At 50.3% G+C, this 15,408-nt stretch overlaps 1 protein-coding gene across 1 annotated transcript in view; it reads left to right on the top strand.

Annotated features, from left to right (window-relative positions):
• Positions 1 to 14,809, top strand: part of TMCO4 (transmembrane and coiled-coil domains 4) — a 58,215-nt gene extending 43,406 nt beyond the window's left edge. The window contains exons 13-14 of the mRNA XM_077456345.1: positions 1,078 to 1,195; positions 13,945 to 14,809. Of these exons, the coding sequence (XP_077312471.1) occupies positions 1,078 to 1,195; positions 13,945 to 14,361 (535 nt within the window). The 3' untranslated portion in view covers positions 14,362 to 14,809. The remainder of the gene's footprint in view (positions 1 to 1,077; positions 1,196 to 13,944) is intronic.
• Positions 14,810 to 15,408: the final 599 nt, after the last annotated feature.

A 15,408-nucleotide genomic window follows, 5' to 3' on the forward strand; every position in this document is an offset into this window, starting at 1 on the left:
GTACCAGTCTGTGCGATGGGGGATCATCTATCCCTGTACTGGTACCAGTCTGTGCGATGGGGGATGTCATCTATCCCTGTATTGGTACCAGTCTGTGCGATGGGGGATCTCATCTATCCCTGTACTGGTACCAGTCTGTGCGATGGGGGATCTCATCTATCCCTGTACTGGTACCAGTCTGTGCGATGGGGGATCTCATCTATTCCTGTACTGGTACCAGTCTGTGTGATGGGGGATATCATCTATCCCTGTACTGGTACCAGTCTATGTGATGGGGGATATCATCTATCCCTGTACTGGTACCAGTCTATGTGATGGGGGATATCATCTATTCCTCTACTGGTACCAGTCTGTGTGATGGGGGATATCATCTATTCCTGTACTGGTACCAGCTTGCACAGCAGGGGGGATGTCGCCTATTCCTGTCCCGGCACTCCAATCTTTGCCTCTCCCAATATCCTCAAATATTTCCCCTCCAGTTGTAACACCCATTTGTGTGTCGCCAAGCATGCAGCCAGTGAAGGCCAAACTCCTGATCTGCATGCATTTTCCAGGTCAGTAGCTCAGAAGGTAATAACGCCAGGGGATGAGCATGACAGGAAGAAAAACAGGATGTACAAAGGAAATTCTCTCTGGACAGGTTCCCGTTGCCTTGAAACTCCCAGTATGACTTTACAGCAACCAGTCCGACAACCCCATACTGGAAAATATTGCCGATAAAAATACTGGAGCATGTGACCTGGCTTGTCATGAGCAGCACAGACAGCCCCCCCCCCCCCCCCCTACTGAGACACTTTAATAAATAGAGTCTTGCATACAGGCCCGGGAGAAGGGGTGGGCAGGAGGGGCAGCTGCCCCGGGAGCAGAGAAGCAAGGGGGCAAAGAATAGATGCAGGGTGGGGCACCCATTCTACAGAATGTATTAACAATGGGGGAGGGGGGGCTCAATTCTGGCCCCAGTACGACAAGATTGGCTGAAAAATTCCTCACCTATCAGGAGGACGGTAGTGCTGTGTTCCCCTATGACCTCTCCCCTGGTGGTGGCGCTCTACTGACGAGTCTCATCCTGTCTTACAGAGGGGATTGGCTGCTGAGTTTCGTGTACAGAAGCTCCTCGGTGAAGCTGAATGTGGCCGGTCTACAGCCGGTAGATTTGGATGACCGGAGGATGGTCAATGTGGACCTGTCTTCAGTGGTAAGTGACCTCCTCTGTGTCCTCTCTATCCTTGTAGCAAGGTTGGTCGGGTGAAGAGAGCGCGGATCCTTTAAAGCCCTGTAAGTTGTGAGGTGGGACCTCCAATTCCAATTGGGACAATAATAGTAGAACCTTAAGACTCCTCTTCCCCCCCACGCCATGTATGTTTTTTGTTTTGTTTTTCTTAAACTATACATATTTTTTATTTGCCGGCCCGGTGATCTGACACCAGCTTCATCTCCTTCTTCGATCGCTGGCAGGAGAGGGCACTTTTTCCAGGACCGAGTGGTGCTCATATAAATGACCCGTAGGTGGCGCTCAGTGCCGAAATACACTAAGCCTATGTGCAGGGGCGGACTGACAACTCATGGGGCCCCCGGGCAATAGGAGATTATGGGGACCCCAGGCAATACGAGATTATGGGGCCACACACTATACAAAAACACACACACAGTATACAATCACACAGTATACACATACATGTATACATAGTATACATAGACATGTTTCTATTGGCTGAGAAGGCACTGGAGAAGATTTTTACATACTGTCCCTGGTTTTACTGATGCTGGCAAACCTGATGGGGCCCCCTAGTGTCCCGGGGCCCTCGGGCAGTGCCCGAGTTGCTGAATGGTCAGTCCGCCCCTGCCTATGTGATGATGCGCCCCCTAAAGGGGAGTGTAAATAACGGAGGTGGGGCTCACCGAAAATGGGCAGGATGACCTAGCGTTGAGCTTCCCGAAGGAAGACCGCCATCGCTGGACCGAGGAGGTAGACGGGGACAGTGCTGGAGCTTGGTGAAGCTCCAGTAGCTGAATTTGGGAGGGCAGGGAACCATAATTGGGAAAAAAAAAAAAATGCATGGGCTTTCACTTAAAGCGGAGGTCCACCCTAAAATGGACCTCCGCTCATCGGAATCCCCCCCCCTCCGGCGCCACAATCGGCACCTTTCAGGGGGGAGGGGGGTGCAGTTACCTGGATAATCCAGGTAACTGCACCCACTTCCGGGCTAGCTCTCTGCGGAACGGGGCGTACGTTACGCCCCCGTTCCGCAAGCGCCCGCCCCCTTCAGCAAGTGCCCCGCTGCCTGCTGGGAAACACACAGCTCCCAGAGGCAGCGGGGACCGTCCGGATTGCGCCGCGCGGCTCGCGCATGCGCAGTAGGGAACCGGGAAATGAAGCCGAAAGGCTCCATTTCCTGATTCCCATACCCAAGATGGCGGCGGGACCCGGCAGCCGAGCGAGCGATCGGCTTCGGGTGCCGACATCGCGGGCGCGCTGGACAGGTAAGTGTCACTATTTAAAAGTCAGCAGCTGCAGTATTTGTAGCTGCTGGCTTTTAAAAAAAAAAAAAAAAAAAACGTGGAGTCCCGGTGGACTCCCGCTTTAAATGCTAAATTCTGTCTTATTGCTTCCAATAATTGATCATTAAAATCACTTTATTATATCCTCTGCCAAGGCGACTCCTATAGATGGAGCATAACCACCATTTATGGTGGACAACAGATTAGATAAAGAGAAGATTATGACGGAGAGGTTGGGTCAGCCTGCTCTCTATATGATTGCCTGGCAGTGTCCCTCTGCTTTTCTGGGATATCAGGAGCGTTCGGGAACAAGGAGAGGATAACCACATTCCCAGCACTCCCCCCCCTACGCACCCTCTTCACACCGAGCCCCCCCCGCCGCAATTGGAAAATTACATCCGTGTCTTATGATGCAGTCAGATTTAATTAATCTTAGATCCCCTCTGCCGCACGCTGCACTTACACTCCTTCACAAGGATTGGGGATAATCCGACACGACCGCCTCTCGCCGTGCGAATTCACATGTCAGCGAGGGGCCTTTTTCTCAGGTCCTAATCCTCTGGGAATTGGTCTCCAACAGACTAAAAGATTCACTCTGATAACAGTGTAGAAACATGCAGTAGTGGCCTTTCAACAGCTTCGGGTTTCCTGGAGTTTTTGCGATTTAACAGTTTGCTGCAATGAAGTCGTTTTTTCGCACCTCGTTGTGAAACATTTATTGTTATTTTGAAGTCCCTCCGTCTTCTGGAACGCCCACCCATCACGATAAAAGCTCCTCCACCCTCAAAAAAAGCCCCTTTCCACTTGTACAAAGACCAACAAAACCCCCTTGACCTATGGCAGACCCTGACTTCCCTGGAAAGAACCTCTCTACACCTGTAGAGGTCCTATTTTCTAAAGGTCCTCCAGCCCAAGAGTGCTACTTAACCGTGGATAGCCCCCACCTCTCCATCTCGAGAAAAGAAGACCCTTCACCACTAGAAAGTCCATCTCCACAGCCGAAATATTCCTCTATCAATTCAAAGGACCTTCTGCCATTGATAAAGCCATTTCCACGCCTACAAAATCCCAACTTACCTAGTAAGCCCCCCAACTCTTAAATGGGCCCTGATTCCCAATTTCTCCCTGAAGGTCTTCCAGCCTAGGAGTGCTACTCTGCCGTGGATGGCCCCACCTTTCCATCTCTAGAAAAGCAGACCCTTCACCACTAGAAAGTCCATCTCCAAGCCAAAATGCTCCTCCACCAATAAAAAGTCCCTCTGCCATCGGAAAAAGCCCATTTCCACTCCTACAAAAGCCTAGCATCTCTGGAAAGCCCCTCGACTCTTAGAAGGCCATAAATCCCTTGGAAAGAACCCCATTTAGCCCTGTACAGGCACTCCTCCCTAAAGGTCTCCAGCCCAGGAGTGCTGTCCTATATTGGATGGCTCCAGCTCTCTGCAAAAGCTTCCCCATCCTTGGAAGGCCCCTTTCAAACCCTAAAAAAAGCCCCTCAGCCACTAGAAAGCCCCTCTCCCCTTCCAAAATGGCCTTCAACCAATGAAAAAGACCTTTCACCCTTGAAAAGTAATTTTCCACTGCTCCAAAAAGCCCACCATCCCTGGCAACTTCTTTAACCCAGGAAAGGCCAGGACTCTCCTGGAAAGAACCTCCTTACCCCTGTATAGGTCCTCCTCGATAAAGATTCTCCTGCCCAGGAGTGCTGTCCTATGTTGAATGTGATCCCCCCCACCCCCACCCCACCTCTCCTGGAAAGTTCCTCACCTCTCTAAAAGCCTCTTCTGCCCTGGAAAGACCGGTTTGACCCCTAAAAAGACCCTCCACCACTAGAAAGCCCCTCTCTCCTGCTGAAATGCCCCTTCACCCTTGGAAAGGCCCTTTCCATTCTTAAAAAAAAAAAACACAATCTTTGGAAAGCTCTTCAAGCCTTGCAAGGCTTTGTCTCTCCTGGAAAGAACCTCCATAACCCTGTATAGGGCCCCTTCTACCTAAAGATCCTCTTACCCAGGATTTCCGCCCTATGTTGGATGGCCCCCCTCTCTTCTGGAAAGCTCCTTTACCCTTTCGAAAGCCCCTCATGTCCTGGGAAGTCACATTGACCCTCCTGTACTAGAAAGCCCCTCTCCCTGCTGGATAATCCCTCGTCTCTCTAAAAGCCTCTTCTGCGCTGGAAAGACCGGTTTGACCCATAAAAAGACCCCCCACCACTAGAAAGCCCCTCTCTCCTACTATAATGCCCCTTCACCCTTGGAAAGGCCCTTTCCACTCTTAAAAAACCCCCCACAATCTTTGGAAAGCCCTTCAAGCCTTGCAAGGCCTTGGCTCTCCTGGAAAGAACCTCCATAACCCTAGGACCATAGGGCCCCTTCTACCTAAAGATCCTCTTACCCAGAATTTCCGTCCTACGTTGGATGGCCCCCCTCTCTTCTGGAAAGATCCTTTACCCTTCGAAAGCCCCTCATGTCCTGGGAACTCACATTGCCCCTCCTGTACTAGAAAGCCCCTCTCCCTGCTGGATAATCCCTCCTCTCTCTAAAAGCCTCTTCTGCCATGGAAAGACCAGTTTGACCCATAAAAAGACCCCCCACCACTAGAAAGCCCCTCTCTCCTACTATAATGCCCCTTCACCCTTGGAAAGGCCCTTTCCACTCTTAAAAAAAAAAAACACAATCTTTGGAAAGCCCTTCAAGCCTTGCAAGGCCTTGGCTCTCCTGGAAAGAACCTACATAACCCTAGGACCATAGGGCCCCTTCTACCTAAAGATTCTCTTACCCAGGATTTCCGTCCTACGTTGGATGGCCCCCCCTCTCTTCTGGAAAGCTCCTTTACCCTTCGAAAGCCCCTCATGTCCTGGGAAGTCACTTTGACCCTCCTGCACTAGAAAGCCCCTCTCCCTGCTGAATAAGCCCTCAACCCCCAGGAGCGTTGATATGCTCCTCCATTGCATGGATGGAGCGGCCAGGATGGGGAAGAGTTTGGTAGTTTTGTCTCTCATAGAGACATTCTGAAAATGGCGAATGCGGAGTGTACTACACCTAACTTCCTAATGCTGCCACAGTACCGGGCAACCTGGAAGCTGGCAGACAGTCCTCATGGCATCACCGGCATACGCTAAAACCTTCATGAGGAGGGTAGCTGCTCACGACGGAATTCAGAAGCTAGTGGAGCTCTAAAGGGGTGAATTTCATTTCAAATTGGAAGATTCCTTCGATCCGGGACTTATGCCGGATTGGCGAGAAGGCCACCAATCATGGCGCTTTCACCCGTCAAGAAACTGCAGAATAACACCGAGCGCCTCCTCCTTTTCGGGTCATGAATGTCGGAAAATGCAGCTCGTCTTTTGGTCACCTCCTGGTGAGTTGCTAGCAGGCGGTGATGAGTCAGTGCCGCAACCCCTTACCGGACACACCCGCCATTATTTTCTAGCGCGCCCTAGATACGGCTGGTCGCTCTGGGCACCATCTTCATTTTTCCTCTTCGCTGGTTTTGGTAAATCAGCCATATCACGCCGCGCTCTCTCTCTCTCTCTCTCTCGCTCTCTCGCTCTGCCTGTCAGCCTCAGAGAATGGAAAGGATGTGAAATATATGTTTGTTGCCTGCGGGCCCCCCCCCCCCCCCAGCTAAGATTGCAGATCCATCTGGGTAGATTGTAGCGCCTGCGAGGCTGATGGGCCGCGTCTAGCGGGAGAGGGGGGAGGGGAGGGGAGGGGGGGGGGGTCATTTCCAGGAAAGAGCACTCAACCAACACAAAGCGCTACACCGTGGGGAGGGGCCATCAGGTGAGGAAAATTGAAGGCTGGCATCTTCAGAGCCATTTTAATCGCGGGCTTTTAACACAGAAAGCCCATCGCCGCCCATCTGGGAGATAACAGCCGAACGCACACACATCACATTTAAAGACTGACAGAGCTCCTCTGTTGGGGCATTTAGAAAGGTTTCCCAAAGTGCACCTGTCACTGCAAATAAAGCTTTTGACATTCAGGAGAGCGCAGAGGCGTTGGCTTCTCCCATCCCCCCCCCCCCTACGAGTCCCGGGAATCAGAGTTGGGATTTTTGCTGGAATAAATGTCAGAAGAATTACCGGAGCCTCGTATTATGCCAACACGTTATCAGAGATGGGTGAAGGGTCACCAACGTATAACCAGCGGGAATCCCCACTTACCGTAATGCTATTGGACCTTCGACAGCTAAACGAGTGCAGCTGGACCGTTCAGCCTTTCAGGTTGGGAACTTCTCCTCCTGGACAAGAACATGGTTGCTCCAGGACCCCCCCGGACTTCTTTATGCACCCCCCAGCCCCCTACTGGGCACCTCACCCCCTTGAGACTGGCTGGGGCCACATAAATATTCAGGGCTGTCTTTAATATTGATTGGACCCTGGGCAAAACTTTTCTTGCCCCCCCCCATGCAGTTTTGCTCTCCACCTGCTCTGAGACATACAATAAATAGCAGCCAGACTAAAAATCAGTTTAGTGAATCAGATCAGGCAGTTTTTGTGATTGGTTGCCAGAGGTTACAGTGCATCATTACCGCTCACTGACTGGTTGTTAGAGGTTACAGTGCATCATTACCGCTCACTGACTGGTTGTTAGAGGTTACAGTGTATCATTACCACTCCCTGACTGGTTGTTAGAGGTTACAGCACACATTACAGCTCACTAATTAGTTGCTAGATGTTACAGCACATGGTTTCTGCTTGTTGACTGGTTGCTAGAGATTACTGTGGATATGAACTCGGGGGCATATCAATGCCGCCCTTATTTACATATGATTGCTGGCAGCAATCATATGTAAATAGGGGCAGCAATATGAATGCCAGTAGTGTACATGTAAACACAGGGTCTGCAGGTGAGTCATCTGTACACAACAATAGGGCAGAACTGGGCAGAATTAGTAGCAGCACTTCACACTGAGATATCGGGACACAACACAGGACTAAAAACTCAAGGGACGATGGAATTTAAACCAGGATAGTTGGCAAGTATGAGGCACCTGCTTTGGGCCCCACAACAATGACAGGGCCCAGGGCAGCTGCCCCTTTTGCCCTGCCTTAAAAACGGCCCTGGCTGTAAATCTGACTCTCCCAGCCCACTATATTCCAGAATCTTCCAGAGGGTGGGGGTGGGGGTAGCCAAACCTGCAACCAGTGAGACCCCGAACAGCCCAAAGTCCATTTTTTGCAAGACTTGTTCTCCCACAATCACATCCCCCCATTCATCCTGTGCGGGGCCGAGGCCGAGCGCCGTCGTTATCTCCAATGGAGGACAGCGCTCGGTCAGGTTTCTTCCCTTCTGTAGTATAGAGAAGGAGGAGAGCTGTGATGTGCTTACATCCCGTTTCCTTCTGTGGGCGGGCGCAATCTGCAGAGCACCCAGTCATGACCCGCTTAGAAGTATTGATTGGTGGCTGGCTACGTGGGCATTTACTATGAAGCAAAGAACACTGCCCACATACACGCCCACAACTGGGGGCGGACTGACAACTCATGGGGCCCCCGGGTAATAGGAGATTATGGGGCCCCCGGGCAATAGGAGATTATGGGGCCACACAGTATACACACACACAGTATACACACACAGTATACACACACACAGTATACACACACACACAGTATACAATCACACAGTATACACAGACATGTTTCTATTGGCTGAGAAGGTACTGGAGAGGTGGGGCATCTATAATCTCTGGATTTTTAGACCAAAAGGATGTCGGTAAGGGACATTTTAGAGACAGATGTAAAAAAAAAACACAGATTTTTACGTACTGTCCCTGGTTTTAGTGAGGCTGGCAACCCTGATGGGGCCCCCTAGTGGCCCGGGGGCCCTCGGGCAGCGCCCGAGTGGCCAAATGGTCAGTCCGCCCCTGCTCACAACCCTACTTAACTCTCATTGGTTCCTGGGAGTTGTAATACTTATTTACCATTGGTAATAACTAGTTATTATCCCGGTAATGATGAGCTTGGGTGTGGCTCGTTTTGGTAGCTATCAGTGCCATTTCAAAGAGTTGTGGACGGGTGGTCTTGCTATCAGCTGTAGACATTTCCTTTCTGCCACTAGATGTCACTGGTCTTCTGGGTTGAGTGACAGCCAGTATCAATCAACAAAAATATGGATTTAACCGAGGATTGACATGTACCGCCTCTCTATAATAGAAACATTTCAAAAAGGAGAAGTAGAAACGGAAGTTTTAAGGTGCATATTGATTCAATTTGAAAACAAATTCAAATTGATCAATTTTTTATTTACTAAGCATCAGTTTAAAATATTATATAAAAACCAACATGAGTGAATTCATACGGTCGTTGTACAAAAGTTTTTCCGACTCTACATGTTTCGCCATAATCATGGCTTCTTCAGGAGATTTTGCCAGGCTTAATGTGCAGTTTCACTATAAATAAACAACAGTTTTCTTTTTTTTTTAAGTAAACAAAAAAATACATGTACATCAAAGATTCACAATATACATAGAGACCGTATATAGTCTAAACATCTTTTGTCTCCATATATTACATTACAAATACAATTATATGTGTATATAATATAATATTTTATAATATATATATATATATATATATATATCTATATATCTATATATATATATATCTATATATATATATATATATATATATATATATATATATATATATATATATATATATATCTATATATATATATAGATATATATATATATATTATATAAACTTTCATTGCCACACTGATACTTTGCCGGGTTGTTTTGGGGTCTTGTTGGTCTTCTGGAGTTGTACTTACATCTGGGGTGAGAGTCCTTTTCATCAGTTGACATATATTATATACACATATAATTGTATTTGTAATATATGGAAACAAAAGATTTTAGACTATATATGGTCTCTATGTATATTGTGAATCTTTGATGTACATGTATTTTTTTGTTTACTTAAAAAAAAAAATGTTGTTTACTTATAGTGAAACTGCACATTAAGTCTTTCAAAATCTCCAGAAGAAGCCCCGTTAGCACATGGGGGGGGGGGGGGGGGGGTTGTTAAAAGCGGCGCAAAAATGATGGTAAAGTGCCACTAAAAATAGTGGCACTTTACAGCCAATGCCCCAGCGTGAAACTAGCCTAAGTCTTGCAAAGGCTCCTGAAGAATCCATGATTATGGCGAAACACGTCGAGTTGGAAAACTTTTGTACAACGACCGTATTGTTGGTTTTTATCTAATATTTTAAACGGATGCTTATTAAATAAAAATTTGATAAATTTGAACACCTTAAAATTCCCGTTTCTACTTCTCCGGACCCTTTTCTCTAAGCCCAGGCTGTCATGGACCCGCCCCCTGGGGTTGCGTCATCACGCCAGCCTTAACCCACACTACCGCAGTGCATGAGCTCTGCCCAGTGAAGGAGGAAGGACCACCCATTGCTACCGCCGCTGTTTTTATATTACGTTAAATCGCAGTCACATAATAATAAAAAAATAAAAACGCGTAGATCTCCTTTAAAAGCAAAGATAGTGCAGCGCTGCAGCCGTTCACCTCCCACCCGTGTCGTCTCTGCGTCAACGTTCTGCGCTGCAAATGCCGTTCTCTAAACTCCGTTTTCCCTCTCAGACGTCTCGCGGCTCCCCGCAGTCTTGTCATCGGGTTAATTTCCAAGGAAAGGAGAAAAAAAAATATCACCAGTTAATCAGCGTCAACGCCCCCACCTTTCCGAAAACTAATTACACCTTGAGGTTAATGCGGTGACCCCGCTGTCCTTTTCTCAGCCCCCTTGGGGGGGGGGGGGGGCCACTGCTGTGACGGGAGCGCTGGGCGAGGAACAGCTGCTCTGAACAACGAAACCTTGCGCGCCCTTCCACCGTAATTAACGCTGCACGCTTTTTTCACGCCTTTTTTTTTGCACTTTAAAGCTCTTGATTGCCATTTGTGTACGTTTTGTAAACGTCCCGCGGCGTCCCATTGTCTCGTCAGTGACCTGCAGCTGCGTCACTCTGAATGGGCCAACCGCGGCGCGCCGAAAACGACTTTTATCTTACGCGCACGAAGAGACATAATCAGATTCTGCGGGCAACTGAACTGGAATGGATCTCGCTGGGCTTTTCTGTATTTGTTTTCAGAATTTTTATTTTTTTTAACCCTTTTTTCTTAAAAGGAATCCGAGCGGCACTTCTGTGAGAAGCCTTGGATAGAAGCTGCTGTGCAGTGGCAGTGCATCAGAAACGATTGCTTCTTCTCTTGTGCATTTTCTTCTTTATTAGATTAGTATTTAATTTCAGCATGTAGTAGAGATCAGTCTTGCATTTGCTACACAATGGACCCCTTAGGTTACATTGACCATTACAGGATTCAGCTACGTGCTGCTTACTCTATAGGGAGCCATTAGATCTGTTTATGCCGATCAACCATGACCTTATGACCCCGGTTAAAAACAAATAGGAAGAGGGCGCTACCATCTAAGTGCAGCCATTTATAGATGGTGGCGCCCTCTTTGTTTTGTTTTTTACAATCTGTGCAATCTAGAGTAAACTCATGACTTGGATGTTGAGGAGCTGCAACCAAAGTAAAGTGACCGTTGGCTGAACTGCTACTTTACCCACAAGACTTTTTATGGCCCTTTTTCCCTAATATAAATTTATACTCAATTTTGCGGCATAGTAATCTTTTCTATTTCTTTTATAACATTATTTCTATCCCAACCAGCATGAGCTCCAGTAGCTCTTCTATTGGATCGGACTAATAAGGCAAAGCCTCCCCCCCACCTCCATCAATGAGCCTTCCCTCCCCACCTCCATCACTGAGCCTTCCCCTCCCCCACCTCCATCACTGAGCCTTCCCTCCCCACCTCCATCAATGAGCCTTCCCTCCCCCACCTCCATCAATGAGCCTTCCCTCCCCACCTTCATCAATGGGCCTTCCCCTCCCCCACCTACATCAATGGGCCTTCCCTCCCCCACCTCCATCAATGAGCCTTCCCTCCCCACCTCCATCACTGAGCCTTCCCTCCCCCATCTCCATCAATGAGCTTTCCCTCCCCCACCTCCATCAATGAGCCTTCCCTCCCCACCTCCATCACTGAGCCTCCCCCCCTCCACCTCCATCAATGAGTCTTCCCTCCCCACCTCCATCAATGAGCCTTCCCTCCCCCACCTCCATCAATGAGCCTTCCCTCCCCACCTCCATAAATGAGCCTTCCCTCCCCACCTCCATCAATGAGCCTTCCCTCCCCCACCTCCATCAATGAGCCTTCCCCCCATCTCCATCAATGAGCCTTCCCTCCCCACCTCCATAAATGAGCCTTCCCTCCCCACCTCCATCAATGAGCCTTCCCTCCCCCACCTCCATCAATGAGCCTTCCCCCCACCTCCATCAATGAGCCTTCCCTCCCCACCTCCATCACTGAGCCTTCTCTCCCCCACCTCCATTAATGAGCCTTCCCTCCCCACCTCCATCAATGAGCCTTCCCCTCCCCACCTCCATCAATGAGCCTTCCCTCCCCACCTCCATCAATGAGCCTTCCCTCCCCACCTCCATCAATGAGCCTTCCCCTCCCCACCTCCATCAATGAGCCTCCCCACCTCCATCAATGAGCCTTCCCTCCCCCACCTCCAATGAGCCTTCCCTCCCCACCCCCATCAATGAGCCTCCCCTCCCCACCGCCATCAATGAGCCTTCCCTCCCCCACCTCCATCAATGAGCCTTCCCTCCCCACCTCCATCAATGAGCCTTCCCTCCCCCACCTCCATCAATGAGCCTTCCCCCCATCTCCATCAATGAGCCTTCCCCCCCACCTCCATCAATGAGCCTTCCCTCCCCACCTCCATCACTGAGCCTTCTCTCCCCCACCTCCATTAATGAGCCTTCCCTCCCCACCTCCATCAATGAGCCTTCCCCTCCCCACCTCCATCAATGAGCCTTCCCTCCCCACCTCCATCAATGAGCCTTCCCTCCCCACCTCCATCAATGAGCCTTCCCCTCCCCACCTCCATCAATGAGCCTCCCCACCTCCATCAATGAGCCTTCCCTCCCCCACCTCCAATGAGCCTTCCCTCCCCACCCCCATCAATGAGCCTCCCCTCCCCACCGCCATCAATGAGCCTTCCCTCCCCCACCTCCATCAATGAGCCTTCCCTCCCCACCCCCATCAATGAGCCTTCCCTCCCCACCCCCATCAATGAGCCTTCCCTCCCCACCTCCATCAACGAGCCTTCCCTCCCCCAACTCCATCAATTAGCCTTCCTTCCCCACCTCCATCATTGAGCCTTCCCTCCCCCACCTCCATCAACGAGCCTTCCCTCCCCCAACTCCATCAATGAGCCTTCCCTCCCCCACCTCCATCACTGAGCCTTCCCTCCCCACCTCCATCAATGAGCCTTCCCTCCCCACCTCCATCAACGAGCCTTCCCTCCCCCGCCTCCATCAATGAGTCTCCCCCCCCACCTTTATCAATGAGCCTTCCCTTCCCGCCTCCATCAATGAGCCTTCCCTCCCCACCTCCATCAATGAGCCTTCCTTCCCCACCTCCATCAATGAGCCTTCCCTCCCCACCTCCATCAATGAGCCTTCCCCTCCCCACCTCCATCAATGAGCCTCCCCACCTCCATCAATGAGCCTTCCCTCCCCCACCTCCAATGAGCCTTCCCTCCCCACCCCCATCAATGAGCCTCCCCTCCCCACCTCCATCAATGAGCCTTCCCTCCCCCACCTCCATCAATGAGCCTTCCCTCCCCACCCCCATCAATGAGCCTTCCCTCCCCACCCCCATCAATGAGCCTTCCCTCCCCACCTCCATCAACGAGCCTTCCCTCCCCCAACTCCATCAATTAGCCTTCCTTCCCCACCTCCATCATTGAGCCTTCCCTCCCCCACCTCCATCAACGAGCCTTCCCTCCCCCAACTCCATCAATGAGCCTTCCCTCCCCACCTCCATCAATGAGCCTTCCCTCCCCACCTCCATCAACGAGCCTTCCCTCCCCCGCCTCCATCAATGAGTCTCCCCCCCCCCCACCTTTATCAATGAGCCTTCCCTTCCCGCCTCCATCAATGAGCCTTCCCTCCCCACCTCCATCAATGACCCTTCCCTCCCCACCTCTATCACCGGTTCTCCTTCCTTGGACCACTTTTAGTTGGTTCTGACCACTGCAGATCGGGAACATCCCACAAGAGCTGCAATTTTGGAGTTGTTCTCCCCCATTCATCTACACATTATAATTTGGCCCTCAAATCCTTACAATTGCCCATTTTTCTGCTTTTAACACAGCCACTTCAGGGACAACATGTTCACTTGCTGCCTAATATATCCCACCTACTGTCAGATGCCGTTGCAACCAGGTAATCGGTGTTATTCATTTTGCCTGTCAGTGGTCAGAAATGTGTGGCTGATTGTTTAGTGGCAGTTTTCGGGGGCGATCGACCAACTCCCCGCGGTCACTTAGTGAGTAACTACTTCTGTCTCCTCCCTGCAGGTCAACGGACATCTGGACTACATGAAGCAAATGGACACGCTGCTCAAAGCGGTCGGAATTAAGACCAAGGAGTGCCGCTTCGAAGAGCAAAGCGGACTGCTCCGCCCGTTGGGCGGGGTCACGGTACAAACACACAGCGAGCCTGCGGAAGAGAAAGTAGAGGGCGAGGACCGATCCCCGTGGGACTGGGAACCGGTGAGCGCAGAAGCAGCCCAAGAAAACCGGACCGAATCCCAAAATCACCACCCGGGCCCCTCAGCCGCCGAACATCACCGCGACAAAGAGGACCCGTTGTGTAAAGACTGCGCCAACAACAACGAGAACGGCTCAGACTGTGCGTGTGAAAAAAGCGCACCAACCGCGTTTAATCGCCCCCGTACAGAGGCAGAGCAACGCGCGTGTGCGCGCCCCAGATGATGCAACGCAGACAGTCTGTGACCCACTTAGACATCCTCACCACGGGGGACTGCAGAAACCAGGACACCATGAAGACGGCGGCGGCGCCTGGCCACGTGCCGTCCCCCCGATACTGCCATTCCTGGGATCGCGTCACCGAGACACGGCCAGGCTCAGAGAACAAAGAGGACCTGTCACTCAGCAATCACACACCGCCAAAAAACAAAGAGAACCCGTCACTCAGCAATCACACACCGCCAAAAAACAAAGAGGACCTGTCACTACACCGCCAAAAAACAAAGAGGACCTGTCACTCAGCAATCACACACCGCCAAAAAACAAAGGGGACCTGTCACTCAGCAATCACACACCACCAAAAAACAAAGAGGACCTGTCACTCAGCAATCACACACCACCAAAAAACAAAGAGGACCTGTCACTCAGCAATCACACACCTCCAAAAAACAAAGAGGACCTGTCACTCAGCAATCACACACCTCCAAAAAACAAAGAGGAGAATAGAAAAAAGAGAGGGCGCACCAGCCTTGTGCATTATCCTTTGATATATTTATTATTGAAAAAGTATTAAGGATGGAAAGAAAACCACAATGTAACAATCTTTGGCTTATGACAATCCGTCTACTGGTAGCAGTCTCCAGATCCTAAAGAGAGGACGTACGAACCACTGCTGGCAGACGCGTTTTGAAGGAGCCTAGGCTCTGAGGAAGAAGGTAATCCTTCGAAATGCGTCAGTAAGCAGTGGTCCCCCACATCGAAAAGCTGCCTTTTAAAAAAAAAAAAAAATTTTTATACAGTGACCTATGTCTGCCAGATCCTGGGGGTTACCGTCCTACATAGTTACAGCTTTTACTGTAAAGACAACTTTCCAAAATGCTGAATTTGCACCTGTGCACGTGCATGATCATTGGTGACACACGTGGGAAGCTGCCATCCCTAAGGCACGGGGGGGGGGGGGGTTATTTACGAAAGGCAAATCCACTTTGCACTACAAGTGCACTTGGAAGTGCAGTCACTGTAGATCTGAGGGGGACATGCAAGGGAAAAAAA

Source organism: Lithobates pipiens, unplaced genomic scaffold, assembly GCF_037356315.1.
Source record: "Lithobates pipiens isolate NorthernLeopardFrog02 unplaced genomic scaffold, aLitPip1_a1.2 Scaffold_27, whole genome shotgun sequence".
Classification (NCBI taxonomy): Eukaryota; Metazoa; Chordata; class Amphibia; order Anura; family Ranidae; genus Lithobates; species Lithobates pipiens.